Source organism: Notolepis coatsorum (assembly GCF_963971535.1).
Source record: "Notolepis coatsorum genome assembly, chromosome: 6".
Taxonomy (NCBI): Eukaryota; Metazoa; Chordata; class Actinopteri; order Aulopiformes; family Paralepididae; genus Notolepis; species Notolepis coatsorum.
In genome coordinates, this window is record NC_140170.1 from 51,801,923 (window position 1) to 51,815,929 (window position 14,007).

General features: G+C 43.2%; 1 protein-coding gene across 1 annotated transcript in view; it reads right to left on the reverse strand.

The window, feature by feature from the left end:
* ctcf (CCCTC-binding factor (zinc finger protein)) overlaps positions 1-14,007 on the reverse strand; it is an 83,042-nt gene that overhangs the window by 16,025 nt on the left and 53,010 nt on the right. Inside the window, exons 9-11 of the mRNA XM_084317027.1 lie at positions 4,424-4,557; positions 1,688-1,808; positions 1,365-1,514 (exon numbers count right to left, since the gene is read on the reverse strand). Of these exons, the coding sequence (XP_084173153.1) occupies positions 1,365-1,514; positions 1,688-1,808; positions 4,424-4,557 (405 nt within the window). The remainder of the gene's footprint in view (positions 1-1,364; positions 1,515-1,687; positions 1,809-4,423; positions 4,558-14,007) is intronic.

The following is a 14,007-nucleotide window of genomic DNA, read 5'->3' on the forward strand; positions in this document are numbered from 1 at the left end:
TCGATTTTCCAAGCTTGGATATGAGCACAACAGCTAACAACCAATCAGTGAAGGAGATGGCCGAGAGCGAAGGAGACCCGGAAGGAGACCCGGAGGTAGGACTCTAGTAAACAAGGCTGGCTAGGATAATTAGCTTGCACGGCGCTATTTTATATATTTACGTGCCGAGTATGTATGTGGCGTGAATTCTGATGCCACGGTTATAGTAGTGTGTGGTATACGGTGGACGTCGTTGCAATGTATTGGGGCGGAACAGAGTATTTTAGGGATATTTAGTACATTTGGAAACATGGCTGGCTAGGATAATTAGCTTGCACGGCGCAATTGTAGTTTGGCTGGCTAGGATAATTAGCTTGCACGGCGCTATTTTATATATTTACGTGCCGAGTATGTATGTGGCGTGAATTCTGATGCCACGGTTATAGTAGTGTGTGGTATACGGTGGACGTCGTTGCAATGTATTGGGGCGGAACAGAGTATTTTAGGGATATTTAGTACATTGTCATGGGATACACTGCTCGCTCTGGCTAACTGCTAACGTGCGCGGACTGATGACGACATCAATTCGAGACATTCGCAGCAGAAAAACAAGTCTATTAATAGCCCGTCCATCGGCGCCGGGCATAAGAAGTTAATTAAACTTGACAGACATTATATCGACGATAATTATCGATATAGAGTTATATGAAAATATTTTTATCGCGATAACGTTTTTGGCCATATCGCCCAGCCCTAGGTTAGAGTGTGTTTCTGTCAGGGTTACAGTGTGTGTTTCTGTCAGGGTTACAGTGTGTGTGTTTCTGTCAGGGTTACAGTGTGTGTTTCTGTCAGGGTTACAGTGTGTTTCTGTCAGGGTTACAGTGTGTGTGTTTCTGTCAGGGTTACAGTGTGTGTTTCTGTCAGGGTTACAGTGTGTTTCTGTCAGGGTTACAGTGTGTGTGTTTCTGTCAGGGTTACAGTGTGTGTTTCTGTCAGGGTTACAGTGTGTGTGTTTCTGTCAGGGTTACAGTGTGTGTGTTTCTGTCAGGGTTACAGTGTGTGTGTTTCTGTCAGGGTTACAGTGTGTTTCTGTCAGGGTCACAGTGTGTTTCTGTCAGGGTTACAGTGTGTTTCTGTCAGGGTTACAGTGTGTGTTTCTGTCAGGGTTACAGTGTGTGTTTCTGTCAGGGTTACAGTGTATGTTTCTGTCAGGGTTACAGTGTGTTTCTGTCAGGGTTACAGTGTGTTTCTGTCAGGGTTACAGTGTGTGTTTCTGTCAGGGTCACAGTGTGTTTCTGTCAGGGTCACAGTGTGTTTCTGTCAGGGTTACGGTGTGTGTTTCTGTCAGGGTTACAGTGTGTGTGTGTTGTGTATAGACGAGTTACCCAGGTCACTCTTGCGTGCGATGACGGTGTCACAGTGGGGACAGTGGAACTTGGCCACATTCTCTGTGTGTTTCTGCAGGATGTGCATCTTCATAGTACCACTCTGGGTGAAACGAGCGTGGCAGATGTAGCACTCGTATGGTTTCTCTCCTGGTGAGAGAGGCACACAGAACGTCAGACAGACAAGAGCATGAGAGATGGATAAATAGTCTCATCATTGTCCAGGTCCAATAGTCTACAGGAAGGTTAGTGAAACAGGAAGTGATATAAGACATTCTACAAGTCAGAAAGTGAAACAGGAAGCGATCCAGAATGTCCCTCACCCGAGTGTGTCCTCATGTGTCTCTTCAGCTTGTAGGTGTCTCTGCTGGCATAGCTGCACAGACTGCACTGGAAAGGACGCTCCCCTGTGTGGGAACGGATGTGGCGCTTCAGCTTGCTCACCTGGACACACAGTCATTACAGCCAGACACGTCAGTCATCTAATTATAACCAACTCTAAATGAGCATGTAACACAACAATGATTCCGCTGATGGAAATACAACTGAAAGTAGAGATGTCCTGATCAAGTTGGTTTGCCCCAGAGAAGAGGAATTTAATATTGAGTATCTGCCGATGCAGAGTCCCGGTCCAGTATATTATCTTCTAGAATCTAGATAATATAGCAGCACAGTGCACATATATTAAAGTTAGTCAAACCAATCCAGTGTAGGGAAGATATGCTGGATAAATGAATAGCTCTGCTTAAAGAAAAATAATTGCCTAAATCACAGCTTTCCTTTAAATTATTTTTCTTTTTAAACTAAATTAGCAGAATTTGATCATCGCCGTAATATAGTGATCGATACAGATAAATTAAAATATGATGTGATCGGCTGCGAGTCTGATCTTGACATCCCTAACTGAAGGTAGCACAGAAGACTAATCTAATAATAATACCTACAATATAAAGCACAGAAAGTAACATTAACAATTAAAAAGGCATATAATTTTTTTTTCCCCAACAGCAAATACAGAAGAATTGACAATGCGGATGTGAGTGTTTTCCTGTTGAACATCAACTATCCACCACATATCCTTTAAAGAGCAGTTCTTACCTCTACACTAGATGTATTAAGTAACCTCTTAACACTTTCAGCGCCAGGGGTCGCTATGGGCGTATGGCCGTTGTGTGCCAGTGCTCTGTTCAATGGGGATATATTCCGGTGTTTGCAGTGCTAAAACTATATTAAAGATTATAGCTATGGATCTAATAACATTGTCGATTGTCAGTGAGTTTCTTCCGGTCAACATGCAAAAAACTGATAATCCATACATTTCCATTTTATACCGTGGTGAATATGAGTATAGTTTTAGAGTGATTCTGTGTAATCCCGGGAAACGACGCGAAAGTGTTTTTCTATGCTTCGATCGTCTAATCTAATCGTTAGTATCACCAGGCGTGCATGAAGAACAGATAATGAAATCTACTGTATGTACAGTAGGTTTTTTATTCTTGCAAGAGATCCGCCATTTTGAAACTGATTTCAAATCGGATGGTTGCTAAATGCTCAAAATAGGGGAGACAAACTAACTGTGCTCCAATATATGTGCCAATAACGTTCAGTTTTGTGGTATATAATCCCGAGTAATAAGAAAAATAAAAAATAATAATCAGGAACTCATTAGCTTGAAGAAAGATAGAGGCCTTTGGGAAGTGTAGTTCCGAAAAAATCCAACGCTCATTGAAAGCTCTGGATGTCCTCTTCTCAAAATGACTACATTCACTGACGGCCGGTAATTCAAAATGGCCGATTACCGCGATAACAACAACACGTTTTTAAAAACTAAAATCGCACTAATAACACTAACACTTTGGGTGCCGGGAAACGCTTAAACACGTCATTCCCGGCCATGCTCAAGTTGCCGAAGAAGCTTTACAGCGTCTTTAATATCAATATTTCAAAAATCTGGGATCGGATTCATATGTCCCCTCCGCTGGCCTGAGATCCACCAGGAGGACCCACTGAGCTCTCTGGCGGTTCAGGAGCGCCATCTGGTGGCCGATCGGCACAATCGCTTAACAGGAAGTGCCGTAGAGGTTGTGCTGGATGGCCGTATTACTTCCGGGCACTCGCTAATAGGTCCCGGGACTCGATCTCGACACACTACATAGCAATCGATTGCCAATAACTCGATAAACAACATGATTTGGACGTATATACCATTATACAAGCTGGAGATGGACCGGGTAATAATATATCCCATAATGATAAAATTTCTACTCTACGATGATCGCCCAACGGCGCGCAGAGACTGGGGTGAGTTTTAGCATGTAAAGTTACCATCTTCGATACTAACTGCTATTATCAACATTTGACCCACATTAGATGATTGGTATAACGCTGCCCACGGAATTATAAACGCCCCCTAGCCCATCCGGTCAACATCAGATGACGTGTAGTAACTTCTAGAAGTACGTCTAGTTGGAATTTTTTATATCGCGCTGATTGCCATAAAACTGTATTGCATCATCAATATAATGTATTTGGGGCTATAGATCACGTTCTGGAGAAAGCTGCAGAAAGAGATGAAAACATACTTATACATTAGACCATACTTTACTATGAATATGTGAATGAAAAAGTTTAACGTTGCTACACAATGAACAATACATATAGGACATTGAATGGGCCCTAATAATGGCAATGTAGCAATAGAATTTAAAAAGTTATAGCCCTGCAAAGAAGGGGACTTTCTCTATAGACAAATAGAGCCGGCAACCTACGGTTGATAATGAATTTAACCCATGGCAGCCAAAGTGTTAACATATTGGTAAACAAACGTATTGATGAAAATATACATTATAACTGCTGTTGTGACATGGTTATGTTTATTCTTGAATATGTTTGAAAATAAAATTACGATAATTATGTCAGACAGTCTGGAGGGCTTGATTTATGACGCGATGTCATTTGCGGTCCGGCCCCGCACCGCACAGATGGAAGAGGTTAAAAACCCTTAAAGAGCAGATCTTACCTCTACACTAGATGTACCCTTAGAGAAAAGCAGATCTTACCTCTACACTGGCGTAGTCACACATGGAGCATTTGAAGGGTTTTTCATGGGTGTGTTTGTAGCGACGATGACGCACCAACTCTCCACTGGTAACAAAGGCCATGTCACAGTCCTGGCACTTATGGGGGCGGGTTCCTAGGTAGAGACACATACAGATTAGGGGGCTTTCACACTAGCCATTCGGGGACGCTGATTCGGTCCAAGACGGGACCGCTGGAATAGGTGGTCTCGGGTGCACGCCAGTGTCCCCGACGACGGAGCGGGGCGTGGTGTGCAAGCTAACCTGTAATGCTTTCATGCTTGCTTGAATTTTGGGCAGATAAAAACATACAGCAACAACTGGACAATACCCACAAAAACTATATTTATGGGCAATTTGGCGAGTTCAGACCTCAACCAAACAAGCATGTTGAGCCTTATGGCTCAGTGGATCGATGATAACTTCGAGATGAAGCCACGTTACAAGCCCAAGCAATTTTTTAAGCAATTTTGCCATTGCTATACATTGGTTTCTTGTTCGAATGCATTTATTTAGACTGATGTATTTTTCTTCCACGAAAAATGGAGCCTCTAAATAATTATTGACCAAAACGTAAGCTGTAAAAGATAAGCTAAAACGCACATACACGTATTACGTGTGGATAATTCATGTATCTGGATAACCAATGCACAGATTTTGTCGAGGCAGGTAGCGTTATTTCGGGAAAATGTATATCTATAGTCTGGTATCTTTTTCGTTTACGAAATAATAATTAGAGCCTCCATTTTTCGTGGACGAAAAATATACCAGACTATAGGTATCCCCGAAATAACGCTACCTGCCTCGACAAAATCCGTTCATTGGTTATCCAGATACAGATGAATTAGCATCTTAGAATAACAAATAACACGTAAAAGACAAACGCAACATCTTTTCTTTTCTCCAGCGCTGGACGTGCTGGTCTAATAATGCTGTTATTAGAAAATGTGCGTGCATGGGTACAACAGATCAGTCAACAATGTCGAGCTAAAAGTGAAGAAGATGAGGCTTCAATATATTTTCCGTGGTTTGATGCAGTAGACAGCATAATCGGCCAAAACCAACCAGTGATCACTCCGTTGTTTAATCACTACCCACAGTAATGTGGCCGGTTAGCCCATCCAAAGCAAGGGAGCCCGACGTTGTGACTAGTTGTGTTCAGCAGGACTATAGCGATCAAGTATATATGCAATTATCTTTTACGTTGTTCGTTATATGTTTTGTCTATCTGTCTGTAATCTATGTGGTTAGCGCGCGGCATGGCCATAATGTTTTTAGTGTAGGAAAAGTATCCAAAATCCAGCCTGTATCTAACCCATCGTGTAGGTTTAGCTGGTACATTACTTCCCGAAGTACAGCGAAAATGTGTAACTGTTTTGGTTATTTCAGAAATATATCGACTCTCCTGTGCCTGGCTGGGAGCGAACCAAGACGGCAGTGTGTACGCAAACGAGAGGGGGGAGAGGGAGAGGGGGAGTTCGCACTCAAGGACGGAGCGGAGTACCCGTCCCTAATGAGAAGACACCCTTAGGCTGCGGTTACACACAGGGGTATTTTCGTTTCGTTTTCAAGGTCAGTTTCAAGGTCAGTTTCGCTTTTCCAGTACGCAACAGCTTCTATCCCCAGGCCATCAGGCTGCTAAACGAACAATGAATGAACACTACACAACAACAACCACCAAACACACATAGCACACACATCCACACGCACACACTCACTTTAAACAAACACACTGTAGCACCCACTCCACACACTTTATAGCACACACCCACTTTAAACAAACACACTGTAGCACCCACTCCCCACACTTTATATTTATGGATGAAGGATTGCACTACAACTCGTACACCTTACTGTAAATTGTACCTAAAATTGTACCTCATCCCATTTCTGCTTTGCACTAGATAGTACTGTACATTAGTACACTGCATAGTATTGTGTATTGTATATTATATGGTAACTCAGAACATTGTACATATGTCTATACCGAACACTGTGACCTCATTTTCTTCTTCTAAATTCATGCTATATTATGTTATTATGTTATTTGATACTATCTTGTCTAGCAGTCTCTGGAGCGTAACAGTAAGAAGCATTTTGTATGAAAGTATTCTGTACTTCTGTATGACAACTATTAAAGAACTTGAACTTGAACTAATGGCAGGCCAGTTAGACATTTGTTTTGCCTCCTGAGCACAGTGATGTAGTACAATGCCAAAGCAGTAGGTGGCAGTAGGTGGCGAACATGAAGGCAATTTTGAACCAATCAGAAAAATGTAATGTGCCAATACACTTCCTGCAAAAAAACAACAAACCACCATCTTTAAATGCCTTGCGTTAGCCATTTAGCCAATGAGCATTTATTTTTCAGCAAAGAAAGTGCAATAAACAAAACGGATACATTCACTGTGTGTTCTGCCTCTCATTTGTTGATGAAACAAAACTAACATCAACACAATTGACCACCAAGAGCGGAGTTTAGTCTCATCGTCGCCGATTTTGTTAGCTTACATGCTAACGCGATAGGTATATGCCATTATAACAGTATAGCATTGTGGCTAGCAGCTTGGTAACGTTAATGCTAGCAGAATGAATGGATGTAAACTTTATTTAACAGATTGCAGAATGGGTACAATACAATACGGCTAAATACACACAATTGTTAAGGGTATGCAGACTGTTGTAGCTTGGACTGGGCTCCTTATAACAACTAACAGGGTTTGGAAGTAGCTAACGTTAGCTCACGTTAGCCAGCCAGCACCAAACTGATGATATCAGGAGCTATCAGTAGCTAGATAATATTAGACAACGCCTCATGTATTAAACAAAGGTGAATAGATGACTGGGCCATTTTGTTTAATGCTTGTTAAAGGATAACTCCAACATTTTGGGAAATTAGCTTATTTAACATCTTCCCGGGAGTTAGACAAGAAGATACATACCTTTTTTGTCTCTGTGCGTGCATTTAGCTTAGGGAACAGACGCTCCGTTAGCATAGCTTAGCTTCATCACTGGAAGTGAGGCGGGACAGTACCCTGACGTTCCCTACAAGTTTGTTGATATTCTCATTCCTTCAAAGGATCTGAACCGATTGAAGTTTATGGATACCATGACTTAAAATCCTCTTACCTTGACGATTAAAAGCCTCCCCAATTTAGAAAACAGTAATCCAATGGCTGGTATTGATAATATACTACTAACTAGTGGACGCTCGGAGCTAACCGGAGCTAACGCAGAACAGGATGTGTAAAGCAAATATAATGACTTCCTTTCTGGGGTTTTCAAAATAAAAGTGCGACGTTTATAGCAGCGGAAAACGTTTATTTTGTACATTATCTAACGTTAACATGAACCTAAACTAACTTTAGGTTAGTTGTAACGTTAGTTTAGGTTCGTGTTAACGTTAGATAATGTACAAAATAAACGTTTTCCGCTGCTATAGACGTCGCTTTTATTTTGAAACCCCCCAGAAAGGAAGTCATTGCTCTCGTTATCTGCTTGAGTGTCCGGTTGCTGGTTAGCTCCGTTAGCGTGCAGTATATCAATAACAGCCATTGGATTACTGTTTTCTAAATTGGGGAGGCTTTTAATCGTCAAGGTAAGAGGATTTTAAGTCATGGTATCCATAAACTTCAATCGGTTCAGATCCTTTGAAGGAATGAGAATATCAACAAACTTGTAGGGAACGTCAGGGTACTGTCCCGCCTCACTTCCAGTGATGAAGCTAAGCTATGCTAACGGAGCGTCTGTTCCCTAAGCTAAATGCACGCACAGAGACAAAAAAGGTATGTATCTTCTTGTCTAACTCCAGGGAAGATGTTAAATAAGCTAATTTCCCAAAATGTTGGAGTTATCCTTTAAGACTGAAAGAGAAGCTCTGAGCTAACAGGGTCTGGTAGCTAGGTAGCTACGGCAGGTAGCTAACGTTAGCTCACGTTAGCCAGCTGCTCATGCAATCGTTAATCGTCTAGCAGAATGAATGGATGTAAACTTTATTTAACAGATTGCAGAATGGGTACAATACATGACTTAAAATCCTCTTACCTTGACGATTAAAAGCCTCCCCAATTTAGAAAACAGTAATCCAATGGCTGGTATTGATAATATAATACTAACTACTGTACGCTCGGAGCTAACCGGAGCTAACACAGAACAGGATGGTAAAGCAAATATAATGACTTCCTTTCTGGGGTTTTCAAAATAAAAGTGCAACGTTTATAGCAGCGGAAAACGTTTATTTTGTACATTATCTAACGTTAACACGAACCTAAACTAACTTTAGGTTAGTTGTAACGTTAGTTTAGGTTTGTGTTAACGTTAGATAATGTACAAAATAAATGTTTTCCGCTGCTATAAACGTCACACTTTTATTTCGAAAACCCCAGAATGAAAGTCATTATATTTGCTTTACCATCCTGTTCTGTGTTAGCTCCGGTTAGCTCTGAGCGTGCAGTAGTTAGTATTATATTATCAATACCAGCCATTGGATTACTGTTTTCTAAATTGGGGAGGCTTTTAATCGTCAAGGTAAGAGGATTTTAAGTCATGGTATCCATAAACTTCAATCGGTTCGGATCCTTTGAAGGAATGAGAATATCAACAAACGCTCTTCACGTTGAAACCACTGACTGCGCCCAGAGACTCGAGTGGTTAGGCGAAAAATAGTTCAGAGTATATTTGCTTATAAAACGTAATTGTCTAATTCAATTATTTTTTATTTCTCCACGTGGTGAATACACAGGTCACAACATGTTTACAGGAACGTTTTGGAGTAGTATTTGGTGACTGTAAGACCCTGTAGGGAACGTCAGGCTTCGGCCCGTTATCCTGTAATCATTCAGCAACAAAACAAAAACAAAAACCCCCAGTGTGACCATGGCCTTAGAGGCAGGGCGTCACACACAAACCACCATCTTATGCAGTAGTTGGCCAAATGATGTCATCCCCCACTCGCTGTGTGTTTTCAGTGTCTTGCATCTTTGGATTATCAAGCTTATTTTTCTCTAACTACACCTGATGACCCTGTTGCACTGTGGAAGTATTTCTGTCTTTGACCCTCACCTGGACTGCGGATTTGATTTTAGAACTCAGACTTTGTACTAGCGATGTGGGCGAGAAAAGCGCGCTAGATAAACAGTAATAATACATACGTATGTAAAGTACAAATTATGCTTTGAAGTATCCCTTTTAGATTAGGTCAGTAACCTCTCCTTGCGGGAGGGTTAGGTCGATATCAAGGCCTAGGTCGATTGGATCAACACATTGGGGTTCGTTCAGACGTCTGAGGTTATCATCGGTAACTCTATATTAGTTTATCAGGGAATGCAAATACCTTATTAGGTGAATTGGCCCTTTAAACTCGTTTTCTTCACAGGAAGTGATTCGGCTATTACCGAGATGTCATCTAGAAGGTTCTATTATGACGTCACCACAAACAGTCTAGAAGATTCTATGTTCTAGAAGGTTCTATTATAACATCATACAATGGTAGCATTTACCCTCTAATTCTTATAGGAGAATATCTGTATCCATATATCAAGTTAAATCAAATCAAATACAAAATACAATATCAAAATAACACAAGATGAACGGGATCGACTCCCTTGGAAGTCCTTGTAGTCTCGTTCAGTTCAATCCTACCGGACTAGTGGTGTAGCAATAGTTGAGCACTAGTTGAGCATCATGGGTATTCACATCAGGCTGGCATTAGTCTGGAGGTATATCAAATGTTCCGGGGTTGGCTCGCCATCGGGTATCTATCCAGCTGAGCACGCTTGGTGATGGGTGGTCTGGACTGCTCCGGGATGCTGGTGGAGACTTGCGGCTTCCAGTCGGTTGGTTAGTCCGGTCCGTCTGGGTGATGTTGCTGGTTCGGAGGTCGAGGAGAAAGAGAGCTGGCTTCTTCTTCTTCTTCTTATTTGAATTTCCGGCAGAGTAGACGCATCGAGGCGTATTACTGCCCTCCGCAATTCTTTTTATGGGCTCTTCTTCTTCTCCTTCTTCTCCTTCTTTTTCTTCTTCTACTGGACCCCGTCATCACCTACATTGTCCATTGGAGTGCAGCTACTGCTGCTACTTCCTGTCTGAGCCCCCCTCCGCGGGATTTCTTATACTACACTAGTGGTGTTCCATCTTTAGGCCTCTTCAACTCACACTTTCTCCTTCTTCTCTGCTCCTCTTGCCTGTCCAATACTAATACATACACTAACGCTATATCCTCTGGTACAACTCTGAAGCATGCAGAAATGTCAGCACTGCCTCTGTGATCAACTGGTGGTTCTCATTATCCATGCCAAAGAATGATTTAAGAGAGAAGGAAGATACTCCCAGCTCTACCAGACTTTTATAAAAGATTTCCCTCTCTTTCCTATACCTTTCACATTCTAGGAAGACATGCCCGACAGTTTCAGTCTCTCCACATTCACACACCCCATCTGGATGTTTGCCCACAATGAACAAGCTACTGTTCAACCCACAGTGCCCCAGCCTCAGTCTACACATCTTCACCCTATCACTCCTTGACCCATATCCCTCCACCTTGATCTTGACCCGAGGCTGCAGAGAGAAATAGTGCCTTCCCTTGGTCCCCCTTTCCCACTCATCCTGCCACTCAGCCTCAACTCCTTTCTTTATCTTATCTCTGAGTTCTACTCTTCCCATTGAAATACCTATCTCTTCCTCCCTTCCCAGGCTCTGTTTGGCAAGGGAGTCAGCCATCTCATTCCCCGCAATCCCAGCGTGTCCCGGGACCCAACAAAACTCCACTGACCAGCCTGCCTTCGCAATCCTATATAAAACCAACATTATTTCCTGAATGAGATCAGGGCGAGCTTTAGACCCACCTGCACTCAGAGCCATCAGTGCAGCAGCCGAGTCAGAGCATATAATCACCTGGCTTGGTCCCACTTCCTCCACCCACCACAATGCCCAGAGGATGGCAAGCAACTCTGTCACAAATACTGAGCTGCCATCGGATATTCTTTGTCCCTTACCGATCCCTAACCAAGGCACCCACCACCCAAATCCTGCCCTCCCACTTTCAGGATCCACAGAGCCATCAGTGTACACCTCCAGAGCCCCTGATTCCAGAAGGAACCTCTCTATTTCCTCCACAATCTCGCCCTTATCCTCCTCCTTCAAGAACCTAAGTTCAATGACTCGATCAGGCAATAGCCAAAATGGCACTGATAGCCACCGAGTGTGCTCCGCCACTCCCCCCTGATGCAGTCTCAACTTCCTGGCCCACTGATCAATACTATTTATATGAAACCAAGATGTTCCGGAACGTTCTATATGACATCATAGGATGACATCACAAAGGTTCCAGAACCTTCTATCATGACATCATACGCTGGTTTACATTCTATATACAGGAAGTGGGACCTCATGGTAAAACAGGAAGTGGTAGCTCAGAGATAAACAGGAACTATTTATGTTCCTTTGATAATTATGAATCTGAACCCTGGGTTACATTCTCCCCTTCTATCCTAATGCACGTCCCTGTGCATATTATCCCAGGACTACATTATCACAATCCTATGGGGTTTTGGAGAGTCTGGGCCTAGAATGTTTTACTGTCTAGAAAGTTCTTACCTACTAACATTAACTATTTATGTTCCTATGCTAGTTATGAATCTGGACCCTGGGTTACATTCTCCCCTTCTATCCTAATGCACGTCCCTGTGCATATTATCCCAGGACTACATTATTACAATCCCATGGGGTTCTGGGGAGTCAGAGTCACCTAAAGAGTCTGCGATTACTGAGCTTAGACTCTGTAATATTGACTGGATTATCGTCACTATTGGGTTTCCTAGTCGGTGATAAGTCAGGGTTTTTGGAGGTTCCCTATGTCTTGTCGACCTTCTTGGTTGTTCATCTATGACCTCTCTTTCGGTTTCTCTTTCCACATCGTTGTGGACATTCTCCGGTCCATCGGGTTCGGTCTCCAGTTCATTCATGTCAGTATTGTTCTCCTCTGAACTCATAACTGGTAAGGTCTTGTCGGGTAGGTTGTCCTCTTCCGGACCCATGTCAGGTAAGTGATTTTCCCGATCCGCTGTATCTGGAGCTCCCTCCGGAATACTGACTCCGTCTGCAGGGTCTTGCTCGACAGTGGACACTGGAAAGAGTCGTGTTTCCACCACTAGACCTCCCTGGGCATATTGATAAGGGAGATCAAGATAGTCATCATCTGGGTCTTCTCCCTCCGATTCATTCAAGCTTTCTTCTCTTGGGCTCTGTCGAGTTCTTGGTCGCTTAGCTTTGTCCTTTACCGTAGGTCCATCTTCCACAGGGGTAGTAGGAAGGAAGCCGCAAGGTAGCAGTAGGTCTCTGTGGAGCGTTCGTAGTGGGCCATCTCTGGTTTCAGGTCGCACTACATAGACTGGGACATGTCCAGTGTGTTTCACTACAATATAGATATCTGCTTCCCACCGGTCTGCTAGCTTGTGCTTTCTTCTGAGGCGGACGTTCTTGACAAGAACCCTGTCCCCTTCCTGCAGGGTAGACTCAACAACTCGTTTGTCGAATCTGGCTTTGTTGCGGTCCGCCGTCTTCTGTGCATTTTCTGTAGCTACTCTGTAACTTGCTTCAAGGTGCGATCTCAAACTGCGGACGTACTGCGAGTGTGAGCCTGGCTTGTAGTTGACAGGTAAGTTGAAGGCTATGTCCACAGGCAATCTTGGCTGTCGCCCGAACATCAGTTCATACGGGATGAATCCAGTAGTGTCGTTCTTAGTACAGCTGTAGGCGTGTACTAGGTGTTACGAAGGATCAGATTAAACCGAATATATATATTTATTATTTGATATATATTGCATAGGATTTGTATATCGTCTGATATCCCTTGTGTATTCTTTGTACATATACACAGAATATCCCTTTAACCTAGTACAGACCATAATATTTCGTTCTCCTATTGGACAGCGGTCCCTTAGGCGCCACTGCCATACCCCCAAGGTCTAGTTCAAAGTCACCGCCAAAGACATGCCTGGACATGAACGGCTCTGCGCAAGAATACGAGACAGGAATAAGGCTGGTACTAGTTTGTTCGCCTAACGTATAAATATGGCGCAGGTGAATACAGAAGTAGTTCGAGTTACCCAAGTGAAGCCTCACCCACGATACAACGTGCGGTGAAGTAGGGCCCGTTTGGCCCCAAATAGAGCATTGAGACCGCGTGCGAATTGATAGCTGAAGTATCAGAGTTTAACGCTGCACCGTCGAGTCGATATTAATATTAATATTGACATGGCCAATGATGAACACTCCACAAAAGGTTCTCCTAAAATAGATCGCCCGCAGCGCAGACGGCAACCACCTCATTACCTAGAGGACTACGCTGCCAGTCTACTACCTAGCTTTCTACAGACGTTAAACGCGGAAAAGGCGGATAGTAAAAGTATGCCAAACCCTACCGAACAGGCGACCCCGACAGTAGAGACCCTAGTGGGTTCTAACGTAACTGACCAAGCTCACGGGGGGGACCAGGAGGGACTAGACATGACTTTACCCCCCACCAACGTCAACGAGGTAGTCCCCGGAGAGCTCCAGGATAAAGAAAG